Consider the following 16,874-nt stretch of genomic DNA (forward strand, 5'->3'; position numbering starts at 1 on the left):
TTTTATGGATTTCATTCATCCCTATGCTGGGATTCTCTCATGTTTCCAAGTTCCTCTATTTTTTTAATGTGTGTCTGCTCTAGAGTTATTAATAATGTCTTTCACTATGAACACAATCTCTGTTGTTATCTGAGAAATTATTTGTGATTTGATTTTTTTCCAGATCCTCTTTTGTTGCCAGTTCAGGGAGTCTAAGTGGTTGAGTATCATATTGTTCCATCTTATTGCCCTTTGGGTGTGCCTTAGGTGGTCTGGTGTCTTGCTTTGAGACTTGTTTATGTGTCTTCTCATTTCAACAGAGGCAGCCTGCTGAGCCTTTGTTGAGGTGACTCTTTGCTCACCTAGTGGGATTCAATTCTCAGCAAGCCTGAGAGAGGCCTTCTCTCTGCTGCTTACCACTGCACTAATCTCTGGGTTCAGAATGGTGGTTTTCTGGATCCCTGTGCTGCACTCTTGTTCAGGTGGGGTTCTGGCTGGGACCTGCTCACCTTTGTAGTTGTTGTCTGGGAGGGCCTTTGGGTGGGGGGCTGTGCACCCGAGTCACTGGTGTCTGAGCAGGTTTCTGGCTGGCATCTGTGTTCACTTACTGATGGTATCTGGGCATGACTCTGGCTGCTGCCTGTGTGCCTGTGCAGCTGTTTTCCAGGCAGGCCTTCACTGGGGCTTGTGGTCCCAAGCTGCTGATGTTTGGGCAGGGCCCTGGCTGGGCCCTGTGCAGCCACACTGCTCTGGTCTATGAGGGCTTCTTGCCACCCTGCTGTTTTTATCACAGTAGCTGTGTAGTACACTTTAAGTCAGGGATCATGGGCTCCTTTTCTTGTCTTTGTTGCTCTGAATTGTTTTTGCTATTCTAGGACTTTTCTGGTTCCAAATGAATTTTAATAATATTTTCTCAAGTTCTGTGAGGTATACTATTGGTATATTGACTGGGATTGCATTAAATCCTTGTAGAAATTTTGGGAGATTGGCCATTTTCACTATGTTGGTTCTTCCTACCCAAGTGCAAGAGATATCTTTCCATTTTCTGATATTCTCTTCAATCTCCTTTTTCAGAGTTCTGTAATTTTCAATGTAAAGGTCTTTTACTTTTTTTGTTAGATTCATTTCTAAGTATTTCCCTTTTTTTCAATGCTATTGTGAAAGGCATAATTTCCTTAATTTCTCTCTTAGTAAGTTTGTGATTTGTGTACAGGAATCCTATTGATCTTTGAGTATTGACTTTGTAACCAGCTATGTGAATGTATTTGGTTATTAAATTTGGGGTCTTCTATGTAGAGTATCATGTCATCTGGAAATAATGAAAATTGAACTTTTTTTCTTAAAAGTTTTTTATCTTCAAGTTTATTGGTACACTTTAGGTATACAATATAATGACATTCATAATTGAGAATTTGTACCTTTACCTGATATATCTTGGTTCTTATTTTTCCCCATTCCCCTGCCCTCCCTTCATTCAAGCCCTTCACCTCTCCCATAAATTGAACTTCTTATTTTCCTTTCTTTATTCCTTTTATTTTTTTCTTTTGTCTAATTGCTTTGGCTGATGTTTCCAGAACTATATAGAATAGATGTGATGATAATGGAAATCCTTGTCATGTTCCTGATTTTAGAACGAAGCTTTCAGTTTTTAGCCATTTAGTATGATGTTGGCTGTTGCTTTGTCATTGATGGCTTTTATCACATTGAAATAATCACCATCTATTCCAATATTCTGTAGGGTTTTTTTAAAAATCATGAATGGGTTTTGGACTTTGTCAAATGATTTTTCTGCTTCTGTTGAAATGACCATGTGATTTTTGTCCTTGGCCCTGTTGATATGGTGTTTTGAATTTATGGATTTGCATGTGTTGAACTGGCCTTGAATTTCCCTGGGGTAAATCATAATTGCTCATGGTGTATAATCTTCCTGATGATTTGCTGTATTCTGTTTGTCAGTATATTGTTAAGGATTTTTGCCCCTATGTTCATTAAGAAGATAGGCCTGTAATTCTCTTTTTTGGTTGGGTCCTTCTCTGGTTCTGATATCAGGGAAATATTTGCTTCCAGGATGATTTTGGGATTATTGCTTCCCTTTGAATTTCATTAAAGAGTTTGAGGAGAACTGGCATTACATTTTCTTACGTTCTTGTAGAATTCAGCTGTGAATCCATCAGGACCTGGGCCTCTCCTTTTTGGTAGATTTTTATCTGTTCAATTTTATTGACTGCTATTGGCTTATTTAGAATTTTTATATCTTCCTGATTGAGCTTTGGTAATTCAAATGTCTAGGAATCTGTATATTTCTTCTGCATTTTCCACTTTATTTGAATAAAGGTTCTCAAAATAAGTATTCATGATCTTCTGCATTTTCACAGAATCTGTTGTGATTTCACTCATTTCCTTTCTAATTGCATGGATTTGAGTCTTTTCTTTTTTAAATGAGGTTGGCTAAGGTTTATCAGTTTTATTTAATCTTTCAAATAACTAATTCTTCAATTCATTGATTCTTTGCATTGTTTACTTAGTCTTGATTGCATTAATTTCTGCTGTAATTTTTACAATTTCTTCCCTCATATGAACTTTGGGCTTGGTTTATTCTTTTTTTTTCTCTAAAAGTTTGAAGTTCAACATTAGGTTGTTTATTTGAGCTCGCTCAGTTTTCCTGATATGTGTTCACCTGTATAAATTTCCCCCAATGATTGCTTTCATAGCATCCTTTAAGTTCCATACATTGTATTGGTATTAGCATTTAATTGTAGAAACTGTCTAATTTCTTTTTAAATTTCATCTGTAACCCATTGGTTATTCAGGAGGATGTTATTTAATTTCCATGTGTTTATGATTTTTTTGTGATTTTTATTGCCATTGATTTCCAATTTCATTGCCCTATGCTTTGATAATATTCATAAGAAAATTTGAACTCTTTTTCATTTGCTTAAGCATGTTCTGTGAGCTCTTCCATGGTTTATTTTGGAGAACATCCCATGCACAGCTGAGAAGAATCTGTATTGTGCTGTTGTGGTGTGGAACATTCTGTAGATGTCTACTAATTCCATCTGTTCACAGGTTTGGTTCAGTTATGATATTTCTTTTTTGGCTTTTTGTCTAGTTGATATGTCTATATGTGACATTGGGGTATTGAGGTCCCCCATTACAATTATATTAGTGCTTATTTGATTTTTCATGTTCATCAACATTTGTTTTATAAAGTTGGGTGTACCTGTATTTGGGGCATATATATATTTATGATTGTTATCTCTTTTTCTTGGAGTTTTCCCTTAACAAGAGTGTAGTGATCTTCTTTGTCTTTTTAAAAATATATATTCTTTGTCTTTTTTGATCAGTGTTTGCTTGACGTTGACTTTGTTTGCAAATAGAATAGCTACCCCTGCTTTTTTCTGGGTTTCTGTCACATGAAGTATTGTTTTCCATTCTTTGACTTTCAGTCTATGAATTTCTTTTGAGTTAAATGTGTTTTTTGTATGCAACAAATTGTTGGATCTTGATCCATTTTGTAGGTGTATTTCTTATGAATTGAGACCATTTACATTGATGGTTATAACTGATAAGTATTGGCTCATCCTTGTCGTATTATTTTTCTGTGTTGGTTCCCTGTCTTTTTCCTTTGTTTAATTCTTTGCTTTGCCTGGTGGCTTCTTTCTATTGGTGTTTTTGGAATTATGTTTTCTTTTTGTACTGGGGATTGAAGGGAATTGTGGTTTTTGTTATATCTTGCTAGAATATCTTTCAGAACACTTTGTAGAGCAGGTTTGGTGGTCATGAATTTCTTCACCTGTTCTTTGTCATGGAAGTGTCTATTTGTCAACTGATTCAGAAAGATAGTTTTGCCAGGTATGTCAAACTGAGTTGGAAATTATTTTCTTTCAGGACTTGAAATACTTCACTCCATGCTTTCCTGGAATTAAGGTTTTGTGTTGAGAAGTCTGCTGTGATTTGGATGAGCTTTCCTTTATAGGTGATTAGTCTCTTTTCTCTAACAGCTTTTTTTCTAACAGATTTCTAACAGATAATGTCATAGTTCTACATAAATAAGTCCAACTATATTACAGTCCTTGAGTACGTAATGCAGTAAAGAAGTTTCAATGAAGGGAAACATTTGATGAAGTCATACACACTAGGGATCTTGTTCTGAATTGTGATAAATATTAGATTACGTACATCTTGATAGTCCAAGCAGAAGCTACTGGAGAAGTAAAAGTGTGTTTGAATGGGCACAGCATAAATTAGATAGTTCTGGTTATAGTTTTTATAAATGAAAAAAATGATGTATATAGGTAGGTAGATAAATATATGATAGATAGTTTGACAGATGTAGAGATTATTTAAAGACACTATATTATATTTCTCCTCACCAAATTTATGTACTTTGGACACAGACAAATTGTAGCAGCATTTGTATTTGACATCTCTGTGCAAACCTACTTCACCTGAGCTGAATCAAGACTGCCTTACAGGTGACCTACAACCTTCTACATTGATGTACAGTGATGTACACAGGTTGATGCATCCCTGAAGCACAGGTAACACTGGAGTGAAGAAAAATTGGAGCACATTTTTAATGCAGGTAAGAGGCTTTGTGAATCTCACTATGGATGTCTAACTCTGTCCTGGAGATTGTGAGGGAGGATCTGGGTCCACTGCATTTAGACCATGTATGAACCCTTAATCACACTGAATCACTCACTTGTGCTTCTGTGAGGAATTCTACATTTGCACAATGGAGTATGCACTGACACCTGAATCATGTGTTGTTTGAATGTGTAAAAATAAGCTATTATGAATTATAAGTGAATATCATAACATAGTTACATAAAATTCTCATTTTCCTTAAATGTTATTATTTTCACCAGATTTGTCCTGCAAGCTCACATCTAATCTGGTATTGAAATTTTACTGCTTCTAACCCACAGAGCTCTCTATATAGCAGGAGGACATGCAAATAGGGCCTCTCTCTGCTGATATAAGCAGCCCAGTCCTCTCTGGAGAGGAGCCCAGCTCTGAATGCCAGGTGTTCTGACTCAACAATCAGTACTGAATATAGACAGCTCACCATGGAGCTTGCACTGGGCTGGGTTTTCCTTGTTGCTCTTTTAAAAGGTAATTAATGAAGAATAAGAGATACTAAGTGTGTGTGTGGACAGGAGTGGGATAAACAGTGGACATGTGTGACATTTTTCTGAGCAGGATGTTTCTCTGTTTGCAGGTGTGCAGTGTGAGGTGCAGCTGGTGGAGTCTGGAAGAGGATTGGTGCAGCCTGGGGGGGCCCTGAAACTCTCCTGTGCAGCCTCTGGCTTCACCTTCAGTAATTACTACATGAGCTGGGTCCGCCAGGCTCCAGGAAAAGGTCTTGAGTGGGTTGGTCTTATTAGAAACAACGGTAACAGTTATACAACAGAGTATGCTACATCTGTGAAAGGCAGATTCACCATCTCCAGGGATGACTCCAAAAGCACACTGGAGCTGCAAATGAACAGCCTGAAAGTTGAGGACACAGCCATGTACTACTGTACAAGAGACACAGTGAGGCGACATCAGTGTGAGCCCAGACACAAACCTCCCTGCTGTATTGCTCAGGACCAGCAGGGGGCACACAGGACACACTGAGTTCAGTATCAGTCCAGACACGTTCAGAGGGTGGACCAATCTGATTTCCTGTCAGGATCTGAAGCTTCCTGTCTGTGTGACATATTCCCCAGGAGACTCTGCATTCATGACTCTATATGTTCATGTCCCTGAATTTAAAATTTCATTCAGTAGTGTGTTCGGTACTTTTCTCTTGTTGCTGAGACAAAATACTTGACACCCAAAGTTAAAGGGGGAAAGGTTTATTTGGCCTACAGTTCATATAGGTTTCAGTCCATAATTGGCTGGCTCCAAGGCAGAGTGGCACTGGGGCAAAAGTTCATGGCTGTGGAAGCAGCAAACACAAGTGACTGTAACAGCATTTTTCTGGCCCTTTTATCTCACCCAGACTACCAGATGAGGGTGGTGCCAAACCAATCACTCACACACAAGAAGTGGTTTAGTAATCACTTCCCTTTAATCCCAGTATCACACATTCCAGATTCAGCCACATCTGAAGAAAACCCCACCTCATGCAGATGAAGTTTTGGGGGGACATCTAAACACAAGCCATAACAGATAGTAAGATACATATATTCTCATCTCCACACATGTTCAAATGTCATTTCTGAAGGCAAAAATGACTCTTATGTGGTCACCAGGACCAGGTCCTGAGGGCACACAGTCAACATGTCATACCTCAGTGATATTCTCTTTTCACCTCCAATTTTGGTATTTAGAATAGAGGCAAGACAGAGATATCTAGTGTCAGTGATGGATAAAATTTAGTAAATTTAAATCTTACCTTCTCTCCTATATATAACTGCATACATCACATTCAGAACTCATCTAATTATCTTTTAAAATAGTATATTTATCCTTAGTTTTTATTCCCCAATTTGTTTTTTTAATCTGTTTCCTTAGTATGGAAGACAATGGAGCTAAGAAGGTCCATGCCTGATGAATATGCAAAAACCTGAGCCTACTGAGGTAAATATTGATATGGCTATGACCCAGAGCACCCACAACCAATATCATCCTTTGCAGAATCCCCCAGAGCACAACTTCCACAATGGACTCTACCTGCAGAATCCTCTTCTTGGTAGCCACTGCTACAGGAAAGGAAATTCTGTCTCAGGGCTGAAGAGGGGATGAGAGACTCTCAGGGGGCATTGCCTTCACTCTTGTCTCCTCTCCATGGTGTTAATTCCCAGGTGCAGTCTGGGGCTGAGATAAGGATAACTCAGGCAGACTACTCCTAGGGCACAGGAGGTGAGCCAATTCCAGCGCCCAGGAGGAGGCTCCCCGCCACCATTCCACTACTCCTAGGGAAGAGGAGGTAAGCCAATCCCAGCAAACATGAGGAGGTTCCCCACCACAATTCCACCACTCCTAGGGCAGAGGAGGTGAGCTGAGCAGGGACCAGCAGCACCCCCCCCCATGGAAACGAGAAGACACATAAACAAGTCTCAAAAACAGACTTCCAGATCACCTACAGCAACGCCAAAGAGAAATGAGATGGAACAATCTGATACTCAACCACCTGGACTCCCTGAACTGGCAACAAAAGAGGATCTGGAAAAAATGAAATCAGAAATAATTTCTCACATAACAGCAAAGATTGTGCCCATAATGCAAGACATGATTAATAAATCTAGAGAGGACACAGATAAAAAAAATAGAAGATCTGAAGAAAATGATGGAATCCCAACATAGGAAACAAATGGAATCCATGAAACAGATGCAAACAGATTTCCAGGAGATTAAAACTCCATTGAAAGTCTATGCAGCAGAATGAACTAATGTGAGGACAGAATTTCAGATATAGAAGACAAATTTGCAGTTAGTGACCAGCAAAAGAAAAATTGCTTTAAAATTGTAAAGAACCACGAGAAAGCAATCCAGCAGCTGCTAGACAATGCAAAGAAGAATAACATAAGACTGATTGGAGTCAATGAAGAAACAGGAGAGAGTGCAGATGACATAAAAAAATTGTGCACAGAACTGATGGCAGAAAACTTCCCAAGCAAGGGAAAAGAACTTGACATACAGATAAGTGAGGCATATCCAAATAGAACTCCAAATAGCCTTGATCAAAAAAAATCTACACATAGGCATATAATAGGATTCCAGAAACCTAACAGAAGAACAAAGTTCTACAAGCAGGGAGAGAAAAGAAACAAATCACATACAAAGGAAAGGCCATCGGAATCACAGCAGACTTCTCAATGCAAACCCTCAAGGCAAGAAGAGCTTGGAGTGATGTATTTCAAGCCCTAAAGGAAAACAGCCTCCAACTCAGACTGATGTACCCTGCAAAACTATCTTCAAAATTGATGGACAAACGAGATACTTTCATGATAAAGAGCACCTTAGGAACTTCATGAACACCAAACCAACACTCCAAAAAATTTTAGACAATATCCTAGGAAAAGACAATGAGGATCACAACCCCATGAATCCATTGGGCGTGACAAATTAAATGCAAAGGGGGAGAATCCAACAAAAAGAAAAAGTCATGACAAGGCTTTTAAAGCTTTTAACTTCATCTCCCTAATGAGTGTATAATTCAATCTTGTTATTGTACTGATTAGTATTTTCTGATTCTAGTGTTGCATACCTTTCCTTGTGCAATATTGGCTATTTATCATCTTGTGTCTACTTTTTAATTGGGTTGTCTATTAATGAGCGGTAAGAGTTCTTTATATATTCTGGTCATAGGTTATATGCATTGTAAATATGATCTGTTTAAGGATAACTTTTCATTTTGGTTCACTTTTTTTTGTGCTGGGGGATTACTTTTCATTTTAACTATGTCATTTAAAGTTCTAAATTTTGATGGAATCTCATTTATCATTTTTTTCTTTTATACATCATGTTTTTTGTAGCCTAGGAAGTTCTTGTCTACCCTTAATTCATAAACATTTTCCCTTATAATTTGTTCTTAAAGTTTTATAGTTTTAGTCTTTCATATTTAGGTTCACATATCCTTTCAAGTTATTGTTATGTATGGAAATAAAGGGTTGAGGTTAATTTTTTTTTTTTTTTTTTTTTGGTACCGGGGATTGAACTCAGGTCCTTGCGCTTGCGCAGCAGGCGATGAAACCACTGAGCTAAATCCCCGGCCCGAGGTTAATGTTTTATATACAGATATCAGGTGTTCTAGTGCCATTTGCTGAAAACACTATCTTTTCCTTGGCTCTTGAATTGAGCTTACGTTCTATAAAATGTTAATGTTAAATAATTTTTCAAAGCTCAGTGGACCATATATGTGTGGTTCTATTTCTGGATTCTTTGTTTTATTCCAATAATCTATATGTCTTTCCTTACACCGACACTGCCTTGATTACTTTAGCTTTAGAGGAAGTCTTAAAATTAGACACTAAAGTTAGTCTTCCAACACTGTTTTTTTCTTTTTCTTTTTACCTTTCTAGGTCCTTTGTACTCCTACATAACTTTTAAATTTCAGTATCCAATTCTTCATTTATAGCAAGTATACATAGACTTGAATTTTTATATATACCTCGTGTTTTCTAATCCTGCTAAATTCAAATACAATTTCTTGAGGCTCCTAGAGATTTTTTAGTATTTTCTCTGTAGATGATCATTTCGTCTACATATAAAGATTTTGCTTCTCCCTTGCCAATCCTATCCTCATTGTGTCATTTTATTGCCAGACTATTTTGGTTTAGGCCTATGTTTCAAAGTTTAATGGATAGATGAAGAGTAGGCATATCTTCCCTGGTTCCCCACCTTAAGGAGAAAGCATTGTATCTTCTCCATTCTTATAGGGCGCTTTCACTGGAAGTATGGAGTACATGTCTTTAAATTTGTCGAGAAGGTTCTGTTCTACTTCTAGTCTCCTGATAGCTTTTACCATGAACAGCTGTGGAATTTACTTCAATACTTTTTCTGCAACAACTGACAGGATCATATGGCTTTTTTCTTTCCTCTGTTAAAATGATGACTTTTGGGGGTGGATCTTCCAATGCTGAACCAACACTGCCATCCCTATAATAAAACCACTTTCTACATGCTGCCAGATCTGACTTCTAATAGTTTGTTTTGTTAAACAAATTTTTATCTATGTTCATCCTTTTTTCTTCTATTATCTTTATCCAGTTTTAGGATTAGCACAATGTTGATTTCCTAAAATGAGGGGAGAAGTGTTCCTTCTTTTTTCTGCTTTAAATGTTTGATATAATCAATCAGTTAAGTTGTATACGAGCCTGTTGTTGTCATATAGGTAGGGTTTTCAAGCTAGGAATATACTTCCTTTAATAGGAGCTATTCTAATTTTATATTTCCTCCAGAGTTAGTTTCATTAATTTATCTTCCAAGGTACTTCTTAGAAGTTGTCAAATTTATTTCAAAACAGATTTTTGAAATATGCTTCCCATATCTTTTTAAATTCTGTAAAATCTGTGGTAATGTCTCCTAGATCTTGATAATGTAATTTAAAAAATGTATAATTGATATTGTTTAATAGGAACTAAAGGTCTAAAGGAGCAGGGAAAGTGGGAGGGGTAGGGGAAAGGAAAGAAGGGAAAAGAAAAAATATGAGAAAAGGAAAAAAATGGAAACAAAGTCTTTGCAAATAGGGAAGGGTGGAGGGTGCGAAGGGAGGGCAGGGGAAGGGGAAAAAATAAGAACCAAGATACTCATGTAATGGTACAAGATCCCAATGATGAATGTAACTGTATTTTATACCTAACATGCACCAATAAACAATGTGGAAAGAAAAGAAATGATACTTCAGGCGTCAGAAAAAGTCTGCTGCAAGGCTCTGGCTACACTTTCACCAGCCACTTCATGAACTGGGTGAGATAATGCCCTGTACAAGGGTTGGAGTGGATTGTATGAACCAATTTGGTGATTGCAACAGTAAGTATGCTCAGAAGTTCCAGGGCTGGGTCAGCCTGAATGCAGACACCTCCTCCAGAGGGAGCTGAGCAGTCTGAGGTCTGAGGACACAGCTATATATTACTGTGCAAGACACAGAATGCTGACCCACATTCTGATTGTGTCAGAAACCCAGAGAGGAGCAGCTGCTTTGGGGCTGATGTGATAGCGATGATGAGGCTGAAGACTTGCTTAGAAAATTGAGTGAAGTAATTGAGTATAGGTATAATAGAAACAAGTGTGCATCCTAATTTTATGGTAAAATGTCCACATCACCTTCACCCTACGTTCAAAATACAGAGTAGGGAAGCCTTCCAAGTAAGAAGGTTTTCATAAGCAGTGGTTAGAAATCATTTGTGTGGACACATATTTCAAATCAACTGGATAATTAGCTACAAGCAAAGTTCATCATATGACAATGATATGCTTAATTTCTAAAAAAGGACCTAAATATCTCCCAGAATGTCTCTGCTATTTCTATTTAGCAGAATTTAGTTGTAGTTCAGGTTTATGTTCACAGTAAAATAAAGAAGAAAGTATAGAGATTTCCTGTGAATCTTTTGCTCTCATAAGCACAACATGCCCCATCAGCAGCACCCTGCCTTCCTGTCCTTCTGTGTTCTGCTGGTTGAACACCTGTGACACACTATCTCCTAGAGTCATGACTCTCACATGGCTTCGCTTCTGGTGCTGTGAATTCCGTAGGTTTGGACAAATGCTTAAAGACATGGCTCCACCATGGGTGTCTGAATGTCCAGTTCTTTAAGGAGTGGGAGTGATGGACCCTGAGTACAAGGAGCCCTGCAGAAAGTTGAGGGATGGAGTCTGCAACAGAAGTCTGCAAAGCTGAGCACCTTTGGGGAGTCTAGGTGGCAGAGCAGGGTTTGTGTTCCTAAGAAATATTCGTCCTCCTTTGTAGCAAGGTGGCTGACCCTCATTGACTCTGTCTGGTTCCTTCCTTCCAGGTCTTCTCCAGATTTCCTAGCTATACCTATAAGCAATCTTCCCCGAATGGGGAGAGGTGAAGGGGATGAAACTGGTGGAAGCATCCTCACAAGGTGTATGAGAACATAGATTTTAGCTCAGTTGAGTGAACCCCTTGGATTCTTCTGTACCATTGCTATCTTTACCTCTATACGCTATTCCCAAAATGCATGAGTCATTTGCATTCCTATCGGCAGGGAATGAGTCCTGTTGCTCTTACCTTCCTTAGGATTTGTTTTGGCGAACGTTTAGTTCTTAGATTTTCTAAATAATGTGTATCTCATGACTGTATAAACATATATTTTCATAAAAGACACATTTAAAATTTTTCATGAGCCCTAGACATGCGTTGTCATTTATATCTTTATTGCATTTTTGATGGTTTTATATTTGGCTCTGTCTTACAAGTTCTTGGGAATTTTCACTACATGTTCTTTAAAATTAAGGAAAATTCAGATTTGTTTTCTGAGTCTGTGGCTTGTCTTTTATTTCTTTAACTGTGTTTTTCAGAAAAAACTTTAAATTGTCAGTGCTGTAATATTTTTATTTTTACTTTTCAGATGTTCACTGATATTTAGTAAGTTATGCCTAGAGTTTAATATTTAGAATGGCACATAATAAGGGGACATAAAAATTTTTCTCTTCAAATTCTTTTTCCTTAAATTTTTGTAGGTAAAACATAAGAATTTCAAACAAAAGTTCAAACAGTTGCAACCTTCACCATAAATGGGTCAGCTGTGATTTTTAAATTTGTATTTCATTCATGATTGGTGATGGTATGAACTGTCTCATATACCTGTTTGCCATTCATATGCCTCTGTTGAGAAACATCTGTTCAAATATTTTGCAATTTTAAAAAGGAATCATTTGTTTATTAATTCATTGAAACCAAAATGTGAGATTTCTTTTTATTTTAGATGTTTGAAGTTTATTAGATAACTGAAATATAAATATTCTCTCCCTTTCACCGATGGCCTTATTATGTTGGTGCTTATTTCCTTTTAAGAAAAAAAATGATTTATATTTTATGTACTCTGTCTTGTCTATTTCTGAATTTGTTGCCCCCACTGTTTAAATTTAAAATTTATTGAAAGAATCAATGTCAAGGAGATTTTCCCCATTTCTGTTAGAAGTCTTACAATATTTTGGAATATTTTGATTCATTCATTTTTTATTTAATTTTTTATAATGTATGGGACTATCATTCATGTGCATGTAGATATCTAGTTATATCAAAACAATTTATTAAAGAGTCTTCCCTTTGCCCATTTTTACTCTTAATTTTCTATAGAAGTTATTTCACTTTGTGAATGTGGAATCATTTTGTTCTCTCTGTGCTCTTTTATGATGGAATTACTCAATAGAATTTTGTAAAATATGATGTTACAATTTTTGATCTTTCTTTTTGCCTGTCTGTGTCTGTCTGTGTTTGTGTCTCTTCTGCACACACATATATGCAGTTTTGGTGTAGTTCAGTTAATTAGAGTGAACATATATTTAAGATACAATATTACTATTTTACAAGATATGTCATAATTCTGTTTTAATTAGTTTTCTTTACTTTGTATATAGTCCTTTTAAATTCTCATATATGTCTATATAATACATAATGTCATACTCCTAATCATAGTTTTCTGTGAAGCAGGTGTATTATGAGCACATAAAATGGATTTGTGCTTCTGATTCCCATGTATGCATAGGCTGCTAAAAGCAGAGCTGAGTTGACATCCTCACTTAGACACTTATATCCCTCAGATATGACCTAACTCACAACTTCCTGCTATTCTAGAAAGCCAACAGTGGATCCATTTCCTTACCCTGCTCTTCACCACATTTACGACCAGAATTATTACTCAGTTGTCTTGTGTTTAAGGGATGAGAGCTCTTATATTAAGAAATAAAACCAAAGATGAGAAATCTTAATATAAATGATAGTCATGAATGGATCACTTAGTAAAATTTTCATAACAGCAGTAACATACCCTTCATATTTCTTGAAAATATGACTAAATTTTTTCAATTATAGAGTTTATTTTATTTCCCCTGCCATGTTATAACACCATGTAGTAACTGTAGTAGTGTATGTTGTGTGAAAATAATAATTCTTACATTATTGTAGGAATATTAATAAACATAATCACATTGGTAAATAGTATTACCTTGGTTCCCATTATTCATTACTAGAAAATTTTGGGTTTACTTCAAATAATTTTATGATGAGTTCTGGCTGTTAGTGTCATAATCAGTTGGATTTATTAGGTGAGACATGTGAGGCAAAGTAACTCTCAAGAAAACAATGTCCACAGATACGTCAGATGGAGAACTGAATGATCTAATGCACGTCCTTATCAAGACAAAGTTCTGGTCCATAGCGCCTGGGTTAACCTCCTGTCTACGCCACTCATTGCCCAATGGTCTTGGCATATCCTATAAATTTACTTTTTACAATGTGCTGTTGAGATGTAATAAAATTTCTAAGACAGTGACTGTGTGGTAGAAATGCTGCAGAACATACGTAGTGATTCAGTAAAGAAGAGTGGAGTGTGGCCCGTGGTTACAGTTGTGGACTGAACAGCATCAATGTTGATCCTGTTCTTGGTGACTCTTGACTTTATGAGGAAGCCCAGAAGAGGGCAGCACTTTAAAGTTTAGGAGAGGAAGGAGGCCCCATTGTTGGCTGCTACCTGTAGCAGACCTACTGTAAGGGTCCACTCTCCCCTGCACACTGGACCAGGCTGGTGGAATCTGCTCAAGTCCAGGTCCTGGTTGACATCCTGCCGTATCAACAGAGTCAGAAGGACCCTTTCCTACCAAACCAGCCCCTCCAGCTGCATCTCCCAACTTCTGTTAATGAGCATTATCTTGAATATATTCCAGGTAGCTGAATGAGATATGGATTAATATGGAGGAGGTGTAATTAAATGTGTTCTCAGGAGAAACCATAAGGGACATTAGGGTGGTAGGTCAGGGGCATGGAAGTAACCAGGCAATGGCAACATTTCTGAACATCCCACACATGGTAGCCCGATTCTGCTCACAGACGAACTGCAGAAGAGAAAAAGACTTAAAGTTTCAGCCCTCAGGCAGAGTCTGAGATTCCACCCACTCAACCTCAAACAGAGAATGGACCCCAGTCCTCCTGGGTCCCCAGGATATGTAGGGAGGCTTCCTCAGCCCAAGTGCATTTGCCAAATAGATATAATGTGGTCTAAGCACAAAGGAAAATATGTCTCCAATAAGGGTCCCAAGCAATTTATCAAGAAATACAAGGTCAAGGACTGGGGATTTAGCTCAGTGAGTCCTCTGCCTGCCTCACAAGCACAAATCCCAAGTTCAATACCCAGTACCAAAAAAAAAAAAAGAAATACAAGGTCAACAAAATAAAGAAATACAAAGTCATCTATTATGTCCACTGATCTCTGAGCAGGTTATAATGCTGTGACATGTACAGTGTCCTGGGTATTGTCCTGAAAAGGATGATTATAGGTTCCCATAGAGACACATATGCATAAAGGGAAAACTACTGCAATATGATTCAGAAATTGTCCAATTGTAAACAGTAAATGCTTTTTTCCAAACCATTTAGTTATGCTTCATATTTTACTTTTGCTAGCAAAGCATTGACTAAATGGTTACAATCACCCCCTTCCATGGGGAAGGAAAGATTTCATCAAGCTTTACAACAACCCTCATGAGGTCAAAGCAGAGAATCAAAAGGGGCTGCACACATAATAAGAGCAGAAGTAGGCAAGTGGTCTAGAGATGTTTCTAAGTTTAACTTGGTGGAGGAATGGGGTCAGAACCTTATTACTGTGTATGAAGGTTGGTATTAAGCACATCATCAATGTAGACATGGTAACAGCTCTGAATGATTTTCCAAAAATATGTCTATGATGTGGTGAAGGATTTAAATTTAGAGATATAATCTCTGCAACATGAGGTGAAGTTGAGCTTAAAAAACAAGTGAATAGTTATTACACACACCAGTGTCATCTGTGGAATGGGGGTTTTAAATAGATTGCCTCTTTCTCTTCCCAAAATTCTTTGAATCATCTTTGAAACACAAGGCTCACATCATTTTAACCAGTCTCTGTTCTATTTGGAAAAGTTGTGTCTTGGATCGGTTAGAGCAGGAGGCAGCCTGAACTTTTTGTTACAACAGCAATGTGACAAAATAAGTAGCTCTCAGTGGAAATGAGACCCACATGACAGGGTAGAGGACAGAGAGAAGGTAGAAGCTGTGCTTGGATCAGCACTCAGGATGCAAGGACCAGAGCCTGAGTGGATAAAGAGAGCCAAGTTGAGGTTCAGGAAGAAAAAGTATCTTGTCAGAAAGGGATTCTAGGCTCAGGAAGATGGAGCCATCCTATGACAGATTTCCAACACCTCATTTAGAAGATATGATCTCTTGTAATAGATTTAGATGGATTTATATATAAAAGAATTTTTCTCACAGGACACAGAAGGACCCAGAGCAACCTGTTCTCATTGTTCCCCATCTATAAAAAGAATCTTCGTATGCAAATTGTTATTCAAACTGTGGGTTCAAATTCCCTGCTTGGTTCATAGGAGCTCACAGCTTTCTCATAGATGATGCTCAAGGTCTCTAGAGAAGGCAAAGGTGTGGTCTGGAAGATGAGACTGCTGAGTTTTCTTCTGTGCTTGGTGACAACTCCCCAAGGTGAGTGTTCCTGATGTCAGACATTGGTCCACGCAGAGGGCATTTCCTGTAGGTAACTGAAAGTGACTGATTCTGTTTGTCCACAGGTGTCCTGTCCCAGGTGCAGCTGCAGGAATCGGGGCCTGACTTGGTGAAACCTTCGCACACCCTGTCCCTCACCTGCACCGTGTCTGGATTCTCTATTACAACCAGTGGTTACTGCTGGCACTGGGTCCGCCAGGCCTCAGGGAAGGGCCTGGAGTGGGTGGGAGCCATATGTGCTTCTGGCAGCACTTACTACAGCCTGTCCCTAAAGAGCAGAGTGACCATCACCAAAGACACATCCAAGAACCAGTTCTCTGTACAAATGAACTCTGTGGTCTCTGAAGACACAGCCGTGTATCACTGTGCAAGAGACACAGTGAGGGAATGTTAGTTTGAGCCCTCACCTAAACCTCCCTGCAGGGGTGCACATAACCAGCAGGGGGTGCTCAGGACACAGCATGGGGTTAGCCCAAGAGCAGGTGCACAGGAGGCATGAACAGCTGCTCTAAGACACTGTTGTTTCTTGTCCATCCAGCACTCCCTGGCACCATCCTGGATAGTGAGTCTAATAATTTCTTCTCACTCAGAACATCAGAATTTTAGTTTTGTTTGAATCAAGTTTGTCTAGCATTCTTTCTTCCAAGACAGTTTTCAAAATAATATTTTTAAATGAAGTCTTTGTTTATCATAGCATTTACCAGATGGTGACACTAATTGTTAC

At 38.1% G+C, this 16,874-nt stretch overlaps 1 long non-coding RNA gene and 1 gene segment (V, D, J or C); both read left to right on the top strand.

Annotated features, from left to right (window-relative positions):
- The first annotated feature begins 4,995 nt into the window (after positions 1-4,995).
- On the top strand, positions 4,996-5,604 carry LOC101700283 (immunoglobulin heavy variable 3-72-like). The segment is given in 2 exon segments: positions 4,996-5,097; positions 5,204-5,604. Coding segments are annotated over 2 exon segments (447 nt in total).
- A 10,428-nt stretch (positions 5,605-16,032) lies between these two features.
- On the top strand, positions 16,033-16,525 carry LOC101699923 (uncharacterized). The gene is made up of 2 exons (XR_015446749.1): positions 16,033-16,129; positions 16,216-16,525. It is a non-coding gene; the product is annotated as an uncharacterized LOC101699923 (long non-coding RNA).
- The last annotated feature ends 349 nt before the right edge of the window (positions 16,526-16,874 follow it).

This window comes from Heterocephalus glaber, unplaced genomic scaffold, assembly GCF_053883595.1.
Source record: "Heterocephalus glaber isolate CG9 unplaced genomic scaffold, H.glaber_assembly_v1.0 deba00001724, whole genome shotgun sequence".
Taxonomy (NCBI): domain Eukaryota; kingdom Metazoa; phylum Chordata; class Mammalia; order Rodentia; family Bathyergidae; genus Heterocephalus; species Heterocephalus glaber.